Source organism: Stegostoma tigrinum, chromosome 17 (genome assembly GCF_030684315.1).
Source record: "Stegostoma tigrinum isolate sSteTig4 chromosome 17, sSteTig4.hap1, whole genome shotgun sequence".
NCBI lineage: Eukaryota > Metazoa > Chordata > Chondrichthyes > Orectolobiformes > Stegostomatidae > Stegostoma > Stegostoma tigrinum.
Genome location: NC_081370.1, coordinates 27,462,767 through 27,481,693, shown reverse-complemented (window position 1 = coordinate 27,481,693; position 18,927 = coordinate 27,462,767). Strand labels below are relative to the sequence as shown.

At 40.8% G+C, this 18,927-nt stretch overlaps 1 protein-coding gene across 1 annotated transcript in view; it reads right to left on the bottom strand.

The window, feature by feature from the left end:
* tmem41b (transmembrane protein 41B) overlaps positions 1–13,594 on the bottom strand; it is a 30,020-nt gene extending 16,426 nt beyond the window's left edge. Inside the window, exons 1-4 of the mRNA XM_048545889.2 lie at positions 13,429–13,594; positions 8,164–8,281; positions 5,109–5,237; positions 238–331 (exon numbers count right to left, since the gene is read on the bottom strand). Of these exons, the coding sequence (XP_048401846.1) occupies positions 238–331; positions 5,109–5,237; positions 8,164–8,281; positions 13,429–13,519 (432 nt within the window). The 5' untranslated portion in view covers positions 13,520–13,594. The remainder of the gene's footprint in view (positions 1–237; positions 332–5,108; positions 5,238–8,163; positions 8,282–13,428) is intronic.
* Between the last annotated feature and the right edge of the window lie 5,333 nt (positions 13,595–18,927).

The window sequence follows — 18,927 nt, the reverse complement described above, 5'->3', positions numbered from 1 at the left end:
TTCTCTGTTCCAAAAGAAACCCAACCTATCCAATCTTTCTTTATGCCTAAAATTGTGTGTTCCTAGCAATATTCACATACAAATCATTTGTAACTTCATTCATGTAATCACATCCTTCCTATAATGTGGTGACCAGATCCACACTCAAAACAGCAGTTGAACTTGCATCTTCTACAGTGTACCATGTGAGGAAGAAGTTCCATGTTAGCAACAACAAATCTATTCCCATTTTCTTACCAGACAGACAAGGAACAGGGCTAAAGGAAATGGGTACAGAAATCCTGAGAGGATGCTTAGAAATATGGAACCTGGTATGGCAAATGTCTGTAAACTGGAGAGAATAAGGTCAAGGATTATGATGATACATCTGCTGTGCAACACAAATCTTAAATTTATCCAGCTGCAGTAGATCACGTACATTGTATTTAAGATATTCTTTAATTGTTAATGTATTGTTAAATATTCATTTATGCACTAGAACAGCCAATCATGTGCATGATCTTGGAACAATGACATGAATATCAAACAAATGTTAAGTAATTAAATAACATTAGGCATGCAAGATAAACAAGTAACCTTGATCTCTACATGAAGTTGAGAAAATTAAGAAGTTTTAATTAAATCAGAGCCTTCAAAGTGATCAATGAATTCAGACAACGAGCGAGAGAAACTTAAGCTGGAGGAGAAATGGATCGCTTTGTGCCAGAGAGTTTGCTGATAGCCAGTAAAACATCACGAATAGTTGGAGTAAGACTGCCTTGCATCTTCTCTATACTTTTAGCTCTATAGAAAACAGTCACTGACTAATCAGCTTCTTGGGTCTTTCTGCACAAACCTGTTAGAAAGGAAGCCAATCCTCCAACAGTTAATAGGATAGCAGATCTCTATAGAGAAAACAATGGGCCTCCTGTTCACCACTCCATGTGATGACATACATTAAGCAGGGACCCTGACAAATTACAAGGGGTGGAGAGAGTGTAGAAAGAAAGCACTTGAAAATTGTCAGCCTTGGGTCAATGGTACGCCTTTCACCTCAGAGTCTGAGGTTTATGGATGAAAGTGAAAACTGGAACACTGTTGAGGGAGTCCTGCAAATGGAAGATTAAACTGAGCCCTTGTCAAACTTCCGTTAAATATAAAAGATCTGATGGCAGCGTGCTCCCCAAGGTCTAGCCAATATTTACATCTCAGCTGCCGGGGCAGCATGGTGGCTCAGTGGTTAGCATTGTAGCCTCACAGCTCCAGGGACCCGGGGTTGATTCCCGCCTCAGGCGACTGCCTGCGTGGAGTTTGCACATTCTCCCCGTGTCTGCGTGGGTTTCCTCCGGGTGTTCCAGTTTCCTCCCACAGTCCAAAGGTGCGCAGGCTAGGTGGATTGGCCATGCTAAAATTGCCCGTAGTGTTTGGGGGTGTGTGGGTTATAGGGGAATGGGTCTGGGTGGGATGCTTCAAGGGGCGGTGTGGGATGTTGGGCCGAAGGGCCTGTTTCCACACTGTAGGGAATCTAATCTAACATCGCCAAAACAGATTTTGATCATTATCTCCATATTTGTGGAACAGTACTGTGCATAAATTGGCTGTTGCATTTCCGTAAATTAGAAGAAAACATGATTTAAAATTGGCTGCAAAACACTCTGGGACGTCCTGAAGTCATGTAAGTTACTATATAATCGGAATTTCAAAGATTTTCCAAACCTTCTGGTTTAAGGAAAGGTGTTTAGCACCATGGTTGATGGTACACCACATATGCTTGCTTTTAGGAATGAGCCTGTATGTGAAATGACTAACAGCATTCTAACTGATTTTTTCACATGAACAGTCAGAAACACACATCAATGTTCCCTGATAGAAAGTGAGGTTTGTACTGAAAAACGTTGAACTCAGCACTAGTCAAAGAAACAAACTCAGGTGTCATACAAGGAGTTATATAGCTCCATTTCAATGCTACCTCACCTACATTTACATCTGTTTCTTTCAATCCCTCAACTACTTCTCATTTGGTGAACCAATATTTGACATCTAGCACTGGAATAAAAAAAATTGCCTCCATTATATATTAGGAAGGCCAGTCCACAAATTCTGTTCCCTAAGTACTGATTGTGTTCTTCTCCCTGGGAACTGTTAAGACTTCTGTACAAGACTTCTGCCCATCTTGCTGTCCATTTAATTTGTCTATTTGAAGTATTTACCTTGTACTGTGCATCACCACAGTTGCCAACTTTCACATCCCTAATATGGTCAATTATTGTACCTGCCTCAACCCATTTGTTGCTGAAACCTTTATCCGTACTTCTAAATTCATCTATTCAATATCTTACTGCAGTCCCTCTACTCTACATTCTCAATAAATTAATTCATCTAAAAACTTTTATTACCCACATCATACTTACACCAAGTACCATTCAGGTATCACTCCTGTATACACTGATCAACTTGGCTCAACTCAAAAATTCTCATTCCTGTTTTCAATTTCATTCATCGTCTTCTCCTTGACATGCACTGACCAATCAACAAACCTACCCACTTACCCACTTGGCACCCACACAACCCCTTACCCGAAACTCACGTCAGTGTGGTTCAGTCTTAACCACTCTCTGAAAAGCAGGCAAACCACTCAGTTTAAGGGAAATTGTGACTGGTAACACTTTGGCCTTGCTAGAAACTCCCACATTCTGAGCAAGAATAAAAATCACCTGTTCCAATATCTTTTCTTTGGCTCTGTGACAAACTTGTGCGATACATTTTACGGCTAATGCAAGTCATTATCATCATACAAGACATAAACATCTACTCCCAAATTCTGACGAAAGTCACTCTTTATTTAACTGATGTGTCTGCCTGGTATCAGGATTAACGAAGGAGATGTAAAAATCAGTTAGTACCAAATTTCTAGCAACTCCTGATAAAAATGTGCATTTAGTTGTTTGGAATCAAATAGCCCACAAATTGCTCATATCCAGGTTCCTTCATGAATAATGGAGAAGAAATGGACAACACAATCACTTTATCCGCCATGAGGGTGGCATTTCTGCAGAGGTGGAAACACCTCCAAGGCGCACAGAATTTGAAACTAGGGAGGTTATGCCAGAACTGTGTAAAACATTACTTTGGCCACAGCTAAAGTACTATGTGCAATTCTGGAATTCACATGATAGGAGATATGTGAGTTAACTGTAGAGAGTACAGAGGAAAATTTAACAGCATGTTACCCAGGCTGGACAGCTTCAGTTATGAATAGAGATTGGACAAACCGGATTTTTTTAAAATTGGAACAGAGGATACTGAGAGGGGTCTTGATTGAGATGTATAAAATTGACATGCACAGATAGGGCAGGTAAAAATAAACATTTCCCCTTGACAGAGAAATCAATTATCGGAGGCATAGATATAAGGTAATGGGTAGAATGTACAGGAGAGAATTGAGATAAAAAAAACTTTCCACCCAGAGGATGATGGGAATCTGGAACTCACTACTTGTAAGGGTGGTGGAGGCAGAAACCCTCTGAATGTTTAAGTAAAAATATTGGAACTCCCTTCCTAATGGCAGTTTAGGTATGCCTACAGCAAATGGATGGCAGCAATTCATGAAGGCAGCTCACAACCACCTTCTCCAGGGCAACTAGGGGTAGGCAATAAATGCTGGACAGCCAGCCGTTGATACCCACGTTAGGGTCAGAATAGATAAATTGCTGGGTTTTTCACCTACGTGGACGCAAGGGCTACAGATACCGATGACTGTTCAGCGAGTGTTATGATGCATGTATAACTTAAAACACAGACAAAAGAAGTTAAACATGCATTTCATGCAATATTAAACTAGGCCAGTGCTCAATATGCATATTCGTGTTGCAGTGTTTTGTAAAGGAAGGTTATCCTAGAAGCTAACAATCTTTATGCAGAAATCAAAACAAAACTGCTCCAGTGGTTTTGACTACTTACACTTAAGAATCCTGACACTAATTTGCACAGAATCTAATCATTAACAATGAAACAAGTTTCTTGAATATGCTGCAGCCTGCAACCGTGAAAAGTTCTTACTTTAACACTGAAATCAATGTGTACAATAGACACACTTTTTATCCTCCCAAGCCAATTAACATGCATTTTTTGGCAAATGCTTTGTTCCCTTCACAACAACTTCATAGCAGAGGGCTTTGCCAATAACTACTTCTGCCCAATGTTAAAAATTACAAACAGCAGATTCTTTTTCAAGTTTTTCCTCCCTACTTGTGTGGAAATGTCTAAGAACTGCTCCATATCTCCACCAGAGGTTCAGTAACACCAACAGCACTATGTGAATACAAACTGTGAGATATAAATTCACGTGCTCACAATCACAGAGTCAGTGGAGACAAAGTCTTGGAAACAAGTAACTTAAGCTTTACTACGACTCTGCAGAATCGGGTGCCCCCCCCACTGCCTGAGGCACACACAGGTCAGGGAGCCTCCCCTTTTTATACATCATTTATCCGGCCAGATCCTCCCCTTCTAGCTCCTTCCAACCTGAGCTCCAAGGCGCACAATCTTCCCATTACTTCCCTTGTCCCACCCTCTTCATACATCGCATGTTGTGTTAATTAAGCAGCTTCGTAAGCATGGGTGTAAAAGTTAATATGCATTCTCTCATTAGGCATGCGCTTCAACTATGTCTATTGTGCAAAGCGTAACCTTTTCACCCTCTGGGCATCTGCTAGCAGTTTTGAACCAGTTCATTCTGTTTTCTAACCACTTGGCCCTCACTCTCTTTTCTTATCACTCGGCTCAGTACTAGATGTCTTTTTGTTCAAAGCTAAGTAATTCTTTTCACTGCAGTTTAATCATCCTTATCTCTCACACAAACCCAAGCATTTTTCCCACAGCACACTGGATGTAAGCATTTTATATAATGCAGAAATATTAGAGATAGTAAGAACTGCCGATGCTGGAGTCAGAGATAACACTGTGTGGAGTCGGAGGAAGACAGCAGGCCAGGCAGCATTAGAGAAGCAGGAAAGCTAACATTTTAGGTCGGGACCCTTCTTCAAAAATATTGAGATCTCTTTAACAGGGAAGCTGTGCTCCAGATATTGCTATGCAAACATGGTACTAACTACATGTAAAAAGGATACAAAATATATGTGGTAAAGTATGCCACTAATACTTGTACGTAGTAAGTATCCTTGTATTTAGAAAGAACCTTTCCCAATGCCTTGGCATCATCCATGTCTTTCGGAATCACTATCGTCTTTCGCTCCTCCCTGATAAAATCAAGAAATAGAATGACGTGGTTAATAAATAACTTTAAAGTAACAATGATTTGAATCCAATTACAGAACACAAAATACACATTTTCTCAAAAGTACATTTTGCTTTCTTTTAAAATAGTACATTATTTTTGACTAACAATCCACCTTCACCATCTAAATTCTTATGTTAGTCACAGGTATAATGCATTGCTGCATTTGATTAACCACTGGTGGTCTTGCACAATCTCTGTTGGCAATGGAGGTGGTGTGCAAGGTGGTGATGGTGACAGAGGTGGCAGGGCAGGGACAGAAAGAAGGAAAGGTCAGAAAGTTCTGATTTCATTGCGAGCAAACAATTTATTTTCTATTTAATAGTCAAACAGTTCTCTCTGTTTCAAAAGCTCTTTTAAAAGGGTCAGCACAGACACAATGGGTTAAATGCACTACTATATATGTCATTTAGCATTCATAACATTGCAAGGCGCTTTACAAAGGAAGCGAGAAGAAGAAACATACAAATATATATATTCTACATATAATTGCCAACACAGAGCCTGGGAGGAAATTAGAGATGACAAATGTTTGGCTGAATAATTAAGATCAAGAGATGGATTTTGTTTATTTATTTTAAAAGGGGCGGGGAGAGATTAGAGGTTGGGAGAATGTGTCAAAAAAAAAACACACCTTTAGGAGGCTGATGTTGTGAACAGGGAAGCAAGGCAAGAGTCAGTTTCAGAGATAGGGTGGTGCAGGGTCTTAAAAAATTTAGGAAGGATGGGAAGGAATTAAAGGTAACATTCCTGAACAGAGACAGAGCAGGGTCATTTGATTTACTTAGGCTCTTGATTTTTCAAAACCTAATTTTCAACATAAAAAGATACTATAGTATGTTAAAATCATACTGCCAATGTTACTGAGAATTGGTGCAATTGAAAATGAGTCACTTAAGAACCAGAATGAACAAAGGATAAGCAGTAAAATACAAACAGTTGGATATTATTGAACATTTCACACTGGAGAACAATTACAAGATAACTGACAGCTTTCTCATACTTTTCCTTCACGACCACTTCTCATGTGCGGCTTCACAAAAAAGTTACTTAATTTGGGACCATAACCTAATGTGTGGCTGTTTCCATCCAACTTTCAAAAATGTTGCCAGCAAGAGTTACAGGAAAGAAATCAGAAGAAGAAAGGCAGGATGATTTTTATCCCCTTTTTGATACTAAGGTCAACAGCAATAATCAAAAGTGTTGGAATTCAGTGCAAATCAAGAAGCCAAATTGAGGCATTTTTAATTTAAGACTGACCAATTACTCACTGAGCTATCGAAGAAACTTCATCATCTGAAGCTAAACAATTCTTGTAGAAACAGTATTTATTCCTTGTGATGCACCTTAGAAACTAATCGTGTTCACATGGTATCCAAGACAGAAAGTATGCCAGTCCTCCAAGTTATTCTGTAGAAATGATATCACATCCAGGAACACCATCAGTTTGAAATGCCAAGGCTCTCTCATGCTTGGAAGAATCAGCATCTGATAAATGAATGTCGCAGTCCAAAACATTATGATATTACCAATCTGCATCAATAATGCAACAACTGAAGGTCGTTTGTAGCTTCATGTCCTTTAGCTCCACAATCATCAATCTTTTTACTATTTGCTGAATCAGCACGTACTCTGCAAAGTAATAGCTATTATGTCCAGGTAATAAGAATATGAAACAACAATAACTTTGTGTTATCCTCGACAGCAGTGAGACCTATTGAGAACACAGGCAGAAGAAAAGGCTGAACAACTACCCTTTCACAGTGTCAAATGTATCCTTGGCAGGACAAGGCCACCAAAATGTGCTAATTTCATCGGTGTACACTTATTACTAAACCAATTACATTTGTGATATTATGATCATCAGATGAATGTCAGCAGTATTCCTAAAGGCGTTCTGCAGAGTGAGCTGTTGCATGCTGGACATCCATACTTTCACCATATGGGAGATATCAAGATGGCGAACATTGTCTATGTCAACAGGAGAGAGCTGTTATTCGTTGAACATCTGAAGACTAACTGGATGGAGAGGCATCAGTTGAGATAAGAAGAAACAAAGCTCACCTGGCTGAGAAGAGGGCCCAGAGAAAACAGAGGCCAGCGAATTGTGCACCTTCTCAGCCTACCACCTTCATCTGTAGCAAGTGCAGCAGAGACTGCAATGCCAGAGTGGGCTTCTGAGCCACACAAGGCGATGTTTAACACACAGCTGGCCACCAAAGCGCAAACCATCATCTCATCACACAGAAGGCTGCCAGAGGATTCAATACGAAGATGGCCTACACGTTGGAATAAGGTCACATGAGAAATACTCATGAACATTCTTCCAAACCTCTTGGTGCATCTGAGTAATGGATTGCATATTCTACACCCATTAAAGATGTTCACATCATTATTCAGTTAAATTTATTTTGGCTTGGAAAACAGTGACATCACTGTTTTCAACCAATCATATCCATTCTCGAGAAGTAGACTCACAATCACTCCTGCAAGTACAGAATTGTTAAAATGCAGTAATTTACATACAAAATTTTGTACGCAACTATCTTCTGTTCACTATATTTTTCCAGCGAATTCACTCTGGCTTGAATTAGGAGATCATTCTCCACTTTTGATTATCGGTTTTGTTTGGTATGGTTCAAGGACACTTAAAAATAGACACTGTAGTCTGCAGTTGTGCATTGTTTAAACTGTAAAACAGATCTAGTTTGGTGCAAAAGAAACCGTTTGCTTATACACTTGGATATTAAAGATACAATGCTACGGCTGGAAGAGCAAGGCATTACTCTGACATGCTGTCAACCAATCGTGCCTCCATCAGTTGAACATTAAAATAAAAAAAAAGTCCAGAATTACTTTTTTTAATTTCAAATTATACACACACTTACTCATCAAGCTCTGGGAAATTCCTGTACACTAGGTACATTACAAAAGCAGCTGAGAGGAAGGTAGAAAGAAGAATTAAGATAGACATCCGGGCTGATCCTCCTTCCAATGAAGTTGTCCCTTAAAACAGAAAATAGTGGTCATTAGTAGAAAAATTCAGAACCATTAAAATTATCTAGCCTTAAGGGGATAACATCTGTGACAACTCCATTCCATTCCACACGTGCTCCACTTCAAGGCAGGTGCTTGGCCCATTGTCTACTGGTGATTCACTTCAAGCCATATTCCTCAGCAGTTTTTGTCATTGTTAACTTACCTTTGCCTTCCATATAGAAGGGTAGGGTGAGGAGGCAGGTCTCATTGCCACCCAAGCCTGACGAAAACCAAACCCACACTGTTCACATTATTTGGAAGCACATCCTTGCCATCTAGATGACCAAATTTGACATTGATTTCAAGTTTTTTTCAATGTGGCAAGCTCTCATTTTCTGCGTTGCGCATTTCACCTTGGTTCAATCTACTGATTGACTACTTTAAAAATTTTTGTTGCCTGCCATATTTCTCATCAGGATATCCTTCCCTCATTCTTTCACCAGTCTCCACACTGCAATAAGAGATAACAAGGTGTAGAGCTGGATGAACACAGCAGGCCAAGCGGCATCATAGGAGCAGGCAAGCTGACGTTTCAGGCCTATACCCTTCATCAAAAATGGTCTAGGCCTGAAACGTCAGCTTTCCTGCTCCTATGATGCCGCTTGGTCTGCTGTGTTCCTCCAGCTCTACACCTTGTTATCTCAGTCAGAACTGCAGATGCTGGAGAATCTGAGATAACAAGGTGTAGAGCTGGAGGAACACAGCAGACCAAGCGGCATCATAGGAGCAGGAAAGCTGACGTTTCAGGCCTAGACCATTTCTGATGAAGGGTATAGGCCTGAAACGTCAGCTTGCCTGCTCCTATGATGCCGCTTGGTCTGCTGTGTTCCTCCAGCTCTACACCTTGTTATCTCAGATTCTCCAGCATCTGCAGTTCTGACTATCTCGAAACTGCAATCACAGCTTAAGTTGCTCAATTTCCGTCACGTCTTCCCTTGACAAGTCAACTTTGAATTTAGTCTCCTCAATTTCTCCAACTCACTACCATATCCTCATTCTTCCTTTATTCATTCATTAATGCTCTTTTGAGGGCCTTGCTGCTGTACAGCATTTATTGCCCATTCCTAATTCCCCAGTGCAGTTAAGGTTCAACCACAGTGCTGTTGGTCTGGAGTCACATGTAGGCCAGACCAGGTAAGGATGGCAGTTTCCTTCTCTAATGGACATTAGTGAACGAGACGGGCTTTTCCAACAATCGACAATGGATTCATGGTCATCATTAGATTCTTAATTTCAGATTTGTTTTTTTACTGAATTTAAACTCCACCATCCGCCATGGCAGGATTCGAACCTCGGTCCCCAGGACATTACCTGGGTCTCTGGATTAACAGTCCAGCAATAATACCACAATGCCATTGCCTCCCCTACAGCTACTTCAGTCTTTCTAATCTTACACCATCTTTATTATGAACATCTCCAAGCACAGATTAAAGTGTACAACCAGCTTAAGCATTTATCACCAGAGCTTCACTCACCTCAGCCAAATCACCCAATAATCTGGAATCATTAGAAAACATAGCTTGGAAGAGAATAAAGGCAAGTGATTATCTACTGCCTTTAAACCCTCTCACTGACCCCCACCACCCCCATCCTCACATCCAAGAAATGCAAAGTTTTCACTTATGTATTTGCCTTTACAATTCAAATATCTGTTCAACTAATGCTTAGAATATGGGCACCAATGGTAAGGATTGTATTTACTATCAGTCTTGAGAAGGCAGTGGTTGATCTTCTTGAACTCTTTCCATGCATACTTAACTGTCGGCAAAGTATCTTGTCCAAGGGCTTCTGTTCCAACTATAATCGTCATTCTTTGCCCACTTTCAATCACAGTAGCAATCTCTGCTCCAAGTCAGAAAGCTGTGAGCTTAAGGATCCACAAGAGAGTTGTGCACTCGTTACAGATGAGACCGAACCAAGGAGATAGCCTAGACACTAACTTTTATCTTATTTAAAGGCAAGTGTAAGGTGCTGCGTTCGAGAGATGCTTCGATCGATCAAACTATTTGATTTTAAGCAAAACACACCTTATTCTTACACCAGTTAAAATACAAAGAATTGGTATAATTTTAACTTTACTGAAATACTGAAAACAAATATATTGTTTAACTACTGCTAATCAACTGTTCCCATATAACAGTGTTCCATAAACACACCCTAAATTCAGCAAAATAGATTTCCTGCATTGTTGTTTCCTCCAGTCCAGAAGGAGCACCAATGGAATGAATTTAGCGACAGGGACAGAACTCCAGTTTTTGCAGCAGCAGAGAAACAGTTGTATCTAACAGCCTGAACTCAAACACCAACTGAAAGCAAACTGAAATCCTGGGTGTGTGAGCCTGACTCCATTCACTCATGTTACTTTTGTCTAATTTTCAAAAAAAAAGCTAGTTACACTGCTTTCAATGGAGCAGACACCTCATCATCAGGCTTACAACATCTCTGATCAAGAGAAACACGACAGAAGAATCCCTCAAAGACACATTTCATCACAGCACAAAAATCTAAGCTGTCATTACACTGAAGTACTATGGGAGTAACTACACTGCTAGAGATACCATCTTTCTAATGAGATATTAAACTGAGGTCTGGCTCATACTCCCAAGTGGGCATAACAATCCGTTTATACTGTTTGAAGAAGAGCAAGGAAATGATCAACAGTGCCCTGGACAATTATTATTTCTCAATCGTGGTTATAACATACTGCCATCCTTTCATTGATGAATCGGTACTGCTCCATGTTAAGCAACACTTTGAGGAAGGACTGAGGGTGGCAAGGGTGTAAAATATATTCTGGGTGGGGATTTCAATGTCCACCACCAACAATGGCTTTGCAGCCGCACTACTAATTGAGCTGGTCAGGTCCTAAAGGGCATAGCTTCTAGCCTGGGTCTGCAGCAGCTAGTGAGGGAGCCTATGAGAGGGAGAAAACTTACTTGATCCTACCCTTACCAAACTGCCAGCTGCAGATACATCTGTCCAAAACAATATCCATAAGAGTCACCACTGCAGAGTCCTTGTGAAAACAAAGTCTCAATTTCACATTGAAAATAATCTCCAATGTGTTGTGTGGTACTAACACCATGTGAAATGGGACAGACTTCAAACAGATCTAGCAACTCAAAACCAGGCATCCCATGAGGCACTGGTGGCCATTAACAGCAGCAGAATTGTACTCCAGCATGGTCTGCAACTCAAAAGGTCAGAGTGGGAATGTTCGTTGATGATCGTACAATGTTCAGCACCATTTGTGACTCCCCAGTTACTGAACCAGTTCATGTTCAAGCACAACAATATCTGGACAATGTCGAGGCAAATGGTAAGTAACATTTGTAGCACCTAAATGCCAGGCTATGACCATCATGAATAAGACTCTATCTAACCATCATCCCCTGATATTCTATGGTGTTACCAACACTGAATCCCCCACTATTAACATCCTTCGGGTTCCCACTGACCCTCAGCTCAACTGGTCTTGTCACACAAACACATTGACTACAAGCACAGGTCAGAGGCCAGAAATGCTGTGGCAAGTAACTCACTCCTGACTACTCGAAGCCTTTCAACCATCTACAAGGCACAAATCAGGAGTGCGATGGAATACTCTCCACCTGTCCGGATAGGTGCGGTTCCAACAACCTTCCGGAATCAGGGCAAAGCAACCTGCTTGACTGGGACCACATCCACAAACATCCATTTCTTCCAGTGATGCTCAGGAGCAGCAGTGTAGACTAGCGACAAGACGTATTGCAGAAATCCAAAGATTCTTAGACAACACCTTCCAAACTTACAGCCACTTCCATCTAGAAGGATGAAGGCTGCAGGTTTATAGGAACACCATCACCTATAACGTCCCTTCCAAGTCATTCACCATCCAGACTTAGAAATAGGATACCATTCCTTCACCATCACTGGGACAAAATCCTGGAATTCCTTCCCAAATGGCATTATAGGTTAATCCACAGCAGGTGGATTGCAGTAGCTCACCACAACGTTCTCAACAGCAAACAGTGACAGGCAAAAATATTGGCTAGGCAACATGTGAATTTTTTTTAAAAAATTAACTTTGCAAGAACAGATGACTTGTAGATTATCAAGATATTATTTGCCAGGCCATGCTCCTCAAAGTAGCTATTGCATTTTATACATGAAACAATTACTAGGGGTCATGATTTCAAGGTGAGAGGGGAAAGGTTTAAGGGAGATATGCGTGGAAAGTTCTTTACGCAGAGAGTGGTGGGTGCCTGGAACGCGTTGCCAGCGGAGGTGGTGGCGGCAGACATAATAGCATCATTTAAGATGTATCTAGACAAATACATGAATGGACAGGAAGCAGAGGGATACAGGTCCTTAGAAAATAGGGGACAGGTTTACATAGAGGATCTGAATCGGCGCAGGCTTGGAGGGCCAAAGGGCCTGTTCCTGTGCTGTAATTTTCTTTGTTCTTACTACACTTTAAACATACAGTACTTAACATGATATAAAGCATGCTAATCTGACGGTCGATATCTGATGACTTTTAAATGCACGTCTTTCTTTCTTCATTCCTATTTTCATATTGCTCTTCCGCAACATAATTCGATGATGTAGTGTAAACCTCCAAATGTTCATACAGCAACATCAAGCTTGACCTCACAACCACACATCTCCTGACCTCTGTATAATCAGACTGTTTGCATCTATTTAAGTTAAACAGCCGGAAGATCAGAGCCATCCTTTTTAGCATCCATTACAATGAGCTGCATAGTCTTGTCACAGTTTTCTTTTTGACTTCAAACCTATCAAAAAAAACTATCTACTTCCAGCTTTTCTCATCGTCGCCCTCGTCTCAGCCAAACCAGTGATTACCCTCACTCAAACCTCTGAAACCTCATCTCGATTCAAATTCTCTCCACGCCTCGGTCCGACCAGAAAAATATCTTCTCGGCGAACTCTGAGCTCTATTTGCAAGCAGATGGATTAATTTAGATTAGCGTCATGGTTAGCACAAATATCTGGGGCCGAAGGGTCTGTTCCTGTGTGGTATGATCCTATTTTATGTTGCATATTCACCCTCATTACACGATGAAGGCAAATTCTCTCCCCTGGACACGATTCTTCCCCACCCTCGTTACCTTTAGCAGTTTCGCTATTCGCCGTTTTTTCTTGGGCAGCATTATTCACACTGGATCGCCTCACGACTACACTACTATTCTTCATGGCCATTTCTCCGCACCGTCAAGAACAAATGAACAAACCGGTGAGAGAACGACAAACGCCGGTCCCCCTGCACTTTCACCTTCAGACAACAATACGCATGTATAAGAGTAAAGAACATCCGTGCAACGGCCGCGTCTAGAGCTCTAGCGCCGCTGCGGACTGGCGATGCAACTACATGTGCAGGTACCCCACGCTATCTCCAATTCGAAGAAAATCTAATTACATATTTATGTAGTTTATTTGTGTTTCATATTATAAAGAATTAATTGAAGACTTGGAATCATCCGAAAATGCTGGAGTCTAAACCTAACCCCTAACTTCCTCAGAGATAGTAAGAACCTGGCAAGTTTTGCTAAACTTGACACATTGAATCCTTGATAACTAAGTATGGAGCTGGATGAACACAGCAGACCAAGCAGCATATCTCCCCCTCCCCCTTTTGTGCTCCTGAGATGCTGCTTGGCCTGCTGTGTTCATACAGCTCCACACTTTGTTATCTCGGATTCTCCAGCGTCTGCAGTTCCCATTATCTCTGATACAATTTTAACCTCACTGAGAAGCCTTTTCCAGGGATACCTAAGCTGAAGAAGTTACCCACCTCCCTCCGGACAAACCTCAGGAGATCTCTCTTCGATCCGCCTCCTCCTCTCTCCCTATTTATTTCAGAACCCTCTCCCCATCTCCCCTTTCTGATGAAGAGTCTAGGCCTGAAACGTCAGCTATTATGCTCTTAAGATGCTGCTTGGCCTGCTGTGTTCATCCAGCTCCACACTTTGTTATCTCGGATTCTCCAGCATCTGCAGTTCCCATTATCTCTGATACATACTGAATCTTTGTTTGACTCTTTGGACCCATGGTTACTGATGAAATATATTCACATGAATAAGACACCAGGTCAGTGAACACATGTACATATAAAGAAATCATCTTTAGAAGAGGAGCGAGTGGAGTACAATGTTGAGGCAGGAGAAACTTTCCGAGAGACAGCTCAGACTTTTTGAGTGTAAATTGGTTTAACAATTTAAATCACTTTCAATAGCAAAAAAACTGCTTCAACTGTCTTTGATTCTGTATATACAAGTTATGAAATCCATCATGATCTAGGCAAATTTGAAAATATATGACACATGACCACTCCCAAGACAAGAAAGCCTGCAGGTGCATCTCAGATTTTTAACTTCCTATAGCCATACGTATCAAATATTTCCAACAACGTGCTATTATGAAGAGAACCCTTAAGGAACAATGCCCCTTATGTATAGTACGAGGACAGCAGCATGTGTTTGAATCACTCAAACAAGTACTGTCAGTGCATGCTTTTCAAGAGTATTCAGACAATTCTGGAAGTTAATGCATCCCAGAAAGGGCTGGAAATGTACATTACGCAAGATGACAAGCCAATTGCATTTGGGTCCAAAAGTCTATTGGAAAACAGAATCCAAGTATTGAAAATTAGATCACAAAACACTTGTTCCAGTGTTTGGTATCACAATTACATACATAGCTGGATGTGAGTTTTGTTTAGTCTAGGTGGCATACAGCGGTCAGTTTCCATAGTGAACCAATAGCTATGTGTGTTAGCGAGTTTTGAGAAGATTTGTAGCTCAGATTGAGGTTCTGGATGTGAGTTTGCTCGCTGAGCTAGAAGGTTAGTTTTCAGACATTTCATCACCATTCTAGGTAACATCATTAGTGAGCCTCCGATGAAGCGCTGGTGTTATGTCCCGCTTTCTATTTCTATAACACCAGCGCTTCGTCGGAGGCTCACTGATGATGTTACCTAGAATGGTGATGAAGGTGTTATGTCCCGCTTTCTATTTCTATAACACCAGCGCTTCGTCGGAGGCTCACTGATGATGTTACCTAGAATGGTGATGAAGGTGCTATGTCCCGCTTTCTATTTCTATAACACCAGCGCTTCGTCGGAGGCTCACTGATGATGTTACCTAGAATGGTGATGAAACGTCTGAAAACTAACCTTCCAGCTCAGCGAGCAAACTCACATCCAGAACCTCAATCTGAGCTACAAATCTTCTCAAAACTCGCTAACATACATAGCTATTGGTTCACTATGGAAACTGACCGCTGTATGCCACCTAGACTAAACAAAAATGCAGTTTTGTTATTGTTTTAAGAGCTGAGTATGGTCATGAGTTTACAACTAGGATGACAGCAGATGACTAGCAGTCATGAAGTGTTAGCTTACTCGGTGAAGGACATGTACAGAAGTGGCTCTGAAACTGCAAGTTATCTTTGAAAATACTAGGAGTGCATCATTGCAAGCTTGCAAACCAATTGCATTTGGATCCAACAGTCTGTCACAAGGTTAATCCAATTATGCCAAGATAGAGCATCAAAGATTTGCACTAATATTCAGTCTCAAGACATTTCATTTGTACCAGTTTGGTAAGCCCTTTACTGTGAATACTGATCACAAATCATTGTAAATGATACGGAAAAAACTGCTGCCTCTATTATAAAGTGTATAAAAACTTCGATTAAGAGTACAAGGGAATTTTGATGTCTGTCACTTAGAATTGAAACTGATGCATATTATTTCTGTTTGCAAAAAAACAGGATCTTGCATTTTCAGAAATGTAGCTTCTAGGCTTTGCCATCTGATAAATTCAATAAGTCAGAAATATTACCTCAAAAGCACCTCTCTCCTTTCAATTTCTACCACTAAGACATTAGTAATGTAATGGAAGTTATTACATCCAATTTCCCATCCAAGCATACAATCCTGTATTGACCATGTGTTCCCGTTTTTACATCATTCTTGGGTTGATGTAATTGTTTTATAATTATTACCATTTTGGGAACAACATCATCAATGGACACCAGTAATTCAAGGCAAAGACACACTAACAGCACTTTTGAAGGCAAATCAGAAATTTTTAAACAAAAGTCAGAACACCAGAAGAAAACAAAATGTTTTTTGCATATCTTGATACTTCTTTCTTCACCATGTCAGTCAAAGAATCCCGTTGCATGTTTGTTAGACATGATCTGCCTTGCACAATTTTATGCTGATGTATACCTAATAATAAAGTTCTACAAGTGCTGACTTATTGTTTATGAAATCTGTGATTTTCCCATTGCTGATAAATTCACTTGTCTGTAGTAACTGAACTTGGCCTCGTTTGCTTTGCATTAATAGTGTCAGGATTCAAATTAGAGTTTGGAAGCAGGAATGTCTTGCTACAACTGTACAGGGCATTGATAAGACCACGTCTAGAGTTTTGTGCAGTTTTAGTGTCCTTGTCTGTGGCAGGATATTCTGGAATATGGCTATTGAAGGTGTCTAGAGAAGGTTTATCAGACTGATTCCTGGAATGGCAGGACTGATATACATGGACAGGCTGGATTAGATTCTCTCAGGTGTGGAAACTGGCCCTTTCCCCCAACAAGTCAACACCGCCCCTTGGAGCATCCCACCCAGACCTATCCCCCTATAACGCACACACCCCTGAACACTAGGGCAATTTAGCATGGCCATTCCACCTGGCCTGCACATCTTTGGACTGTGGGAGCACCCAGAGAAAACCCACGCAGACACGGGGAGAATGTGCAAACTCTGCACAGACAGTTGACCAAGGCTGGAATCAAACCTGGGTCCCTGGTGCTGTGAGGCTGATTGATTAGCACTATATTCATGAGAGTTTACAAGAATGAGAAATATTACAGCTATATGTAACCTCGTAGAAACGTATAAAATTCTAACTGGATTAGACAGGGTAGATGCAGGAAAGATATTCTCGGAGTGCAGAACCAGGGGCCACAGACTAAGGATAACAAGTAGGCACTTTAGGAAAGAGACGAATGGGAATTTCTTCACCCAGAGAATGATGAACCTGTGGAATACTCTGTCACAGGAAACTGTTGAGGCCAAAACATTGAAGACTTTAATGAGAGATGCAGGTATAGTTCTTAGGACTAAAGGGATCAAAGGATGTAGGGAGAAAGCAGGAAGAGGGAGTTGGATGATCAGCCATGATCACATTGAATGGTGGAGCAGGCTCAAAGGATCAAATGGCTGACCCTTGCCCTTATATTCTGCGTTTCTATGTTTTTGTTCGGAAGAATGGAGTTGTGATGGTGTATGCATACAGAAATTTCACCTGACTCCAGCCTGCCCCAGATTACCACAAACCCAGTGATCTGCTGGTGTTTTAGTTTAGATCACATACTCAAATAAAGTAGGTTCCTTAAAGAATGAGCTTGGGGGTCAGGCATGAAATGGGTTTGCCATTTAGTTATGGATATTGTATCTAAGCTCCCCTGTAGTTCTTATACCTATTTTGTTAACATTAAATTTAATATTGAGGCTTTATATCATTCCCAAATATTAAAATAGTATTATATTTGTATATTCAATTCTATATCAGTGTTTTCTTTTGTATTTGTCCACAGAAGTTAATCATTTCAGCTGCTTGTAGTAATACTTTTGACTCTGAGTAAGATTGCTGTGGTTTCAAATTCCAGACACTTCAGCATTAAAGCCACACTGACATGCCAGTGCAATACTGGGTTCAGGATTGTTGTGAGATATGTCCCAAGCAGAGCAAAACATTGATAACTATCTTCCAGCACAGCATATTGGTAAATAAAGTGTCGGTGTATCATCAATTCAGAATTGAGAGGGTCTTAAGAGGGTCTCCCCTTTAAGAGGCGTAAAGCTGCAATATCAAAAACATTTCATGAAATTTCACTGAACATCTCACATCCCACACACTAGTAGGAAGCAAGTTGTAAGAGGTGGCTATCTCATTACCCGTCCTCATTAGACTTTGTGTTCATCTCATCACACAGCACATTCACCATAGGATGAATAAGGTTGCAAATTAATGTTTCATCAGAAAACTAATATCTCTGATACTGCAAATCTATCTATGCATTTCACTGAAGTTTTAGCCTAAATAATGCTTGTCCAACTATCTGCCCACAGCCAGGATCCTTTGTGATCCAAAGATCTGTGTTTAAAACCCAGTTCAGAGTAATTCAAAGATTTTGAATGGAACAGCACCTCCAGAGGACATTTCCCTTCCATACTTGTTGCCGACAAATCAAGATCTATTAGCGAGTCATGGCACTATGGTGTGTGCATGTGTGGAAGTGGATGGGTAATGAGAGTTGTCTGTTGGTTAGCAGGAACACTATCAGACGATTAGCATCTATTTGTTTATCTCACGTCCCAGGCAATGAATGATGAGGAGAATTCTGACAGTCTATGAGGGAATTTTAACATAGTGGGACCAGACTTCCAGCAGCAGACAAAGATTTTTTTTACTCACAAAGGGGTTTGCACGCAGGGAAACAGGCTTTGTGACCCCAGAAATGAATGCTGAAGAAACAGGGAGGTAATAAGAAGTGCAATTGCAGCATTAGCATGACCTGGGACAGGCAGCTAGCTG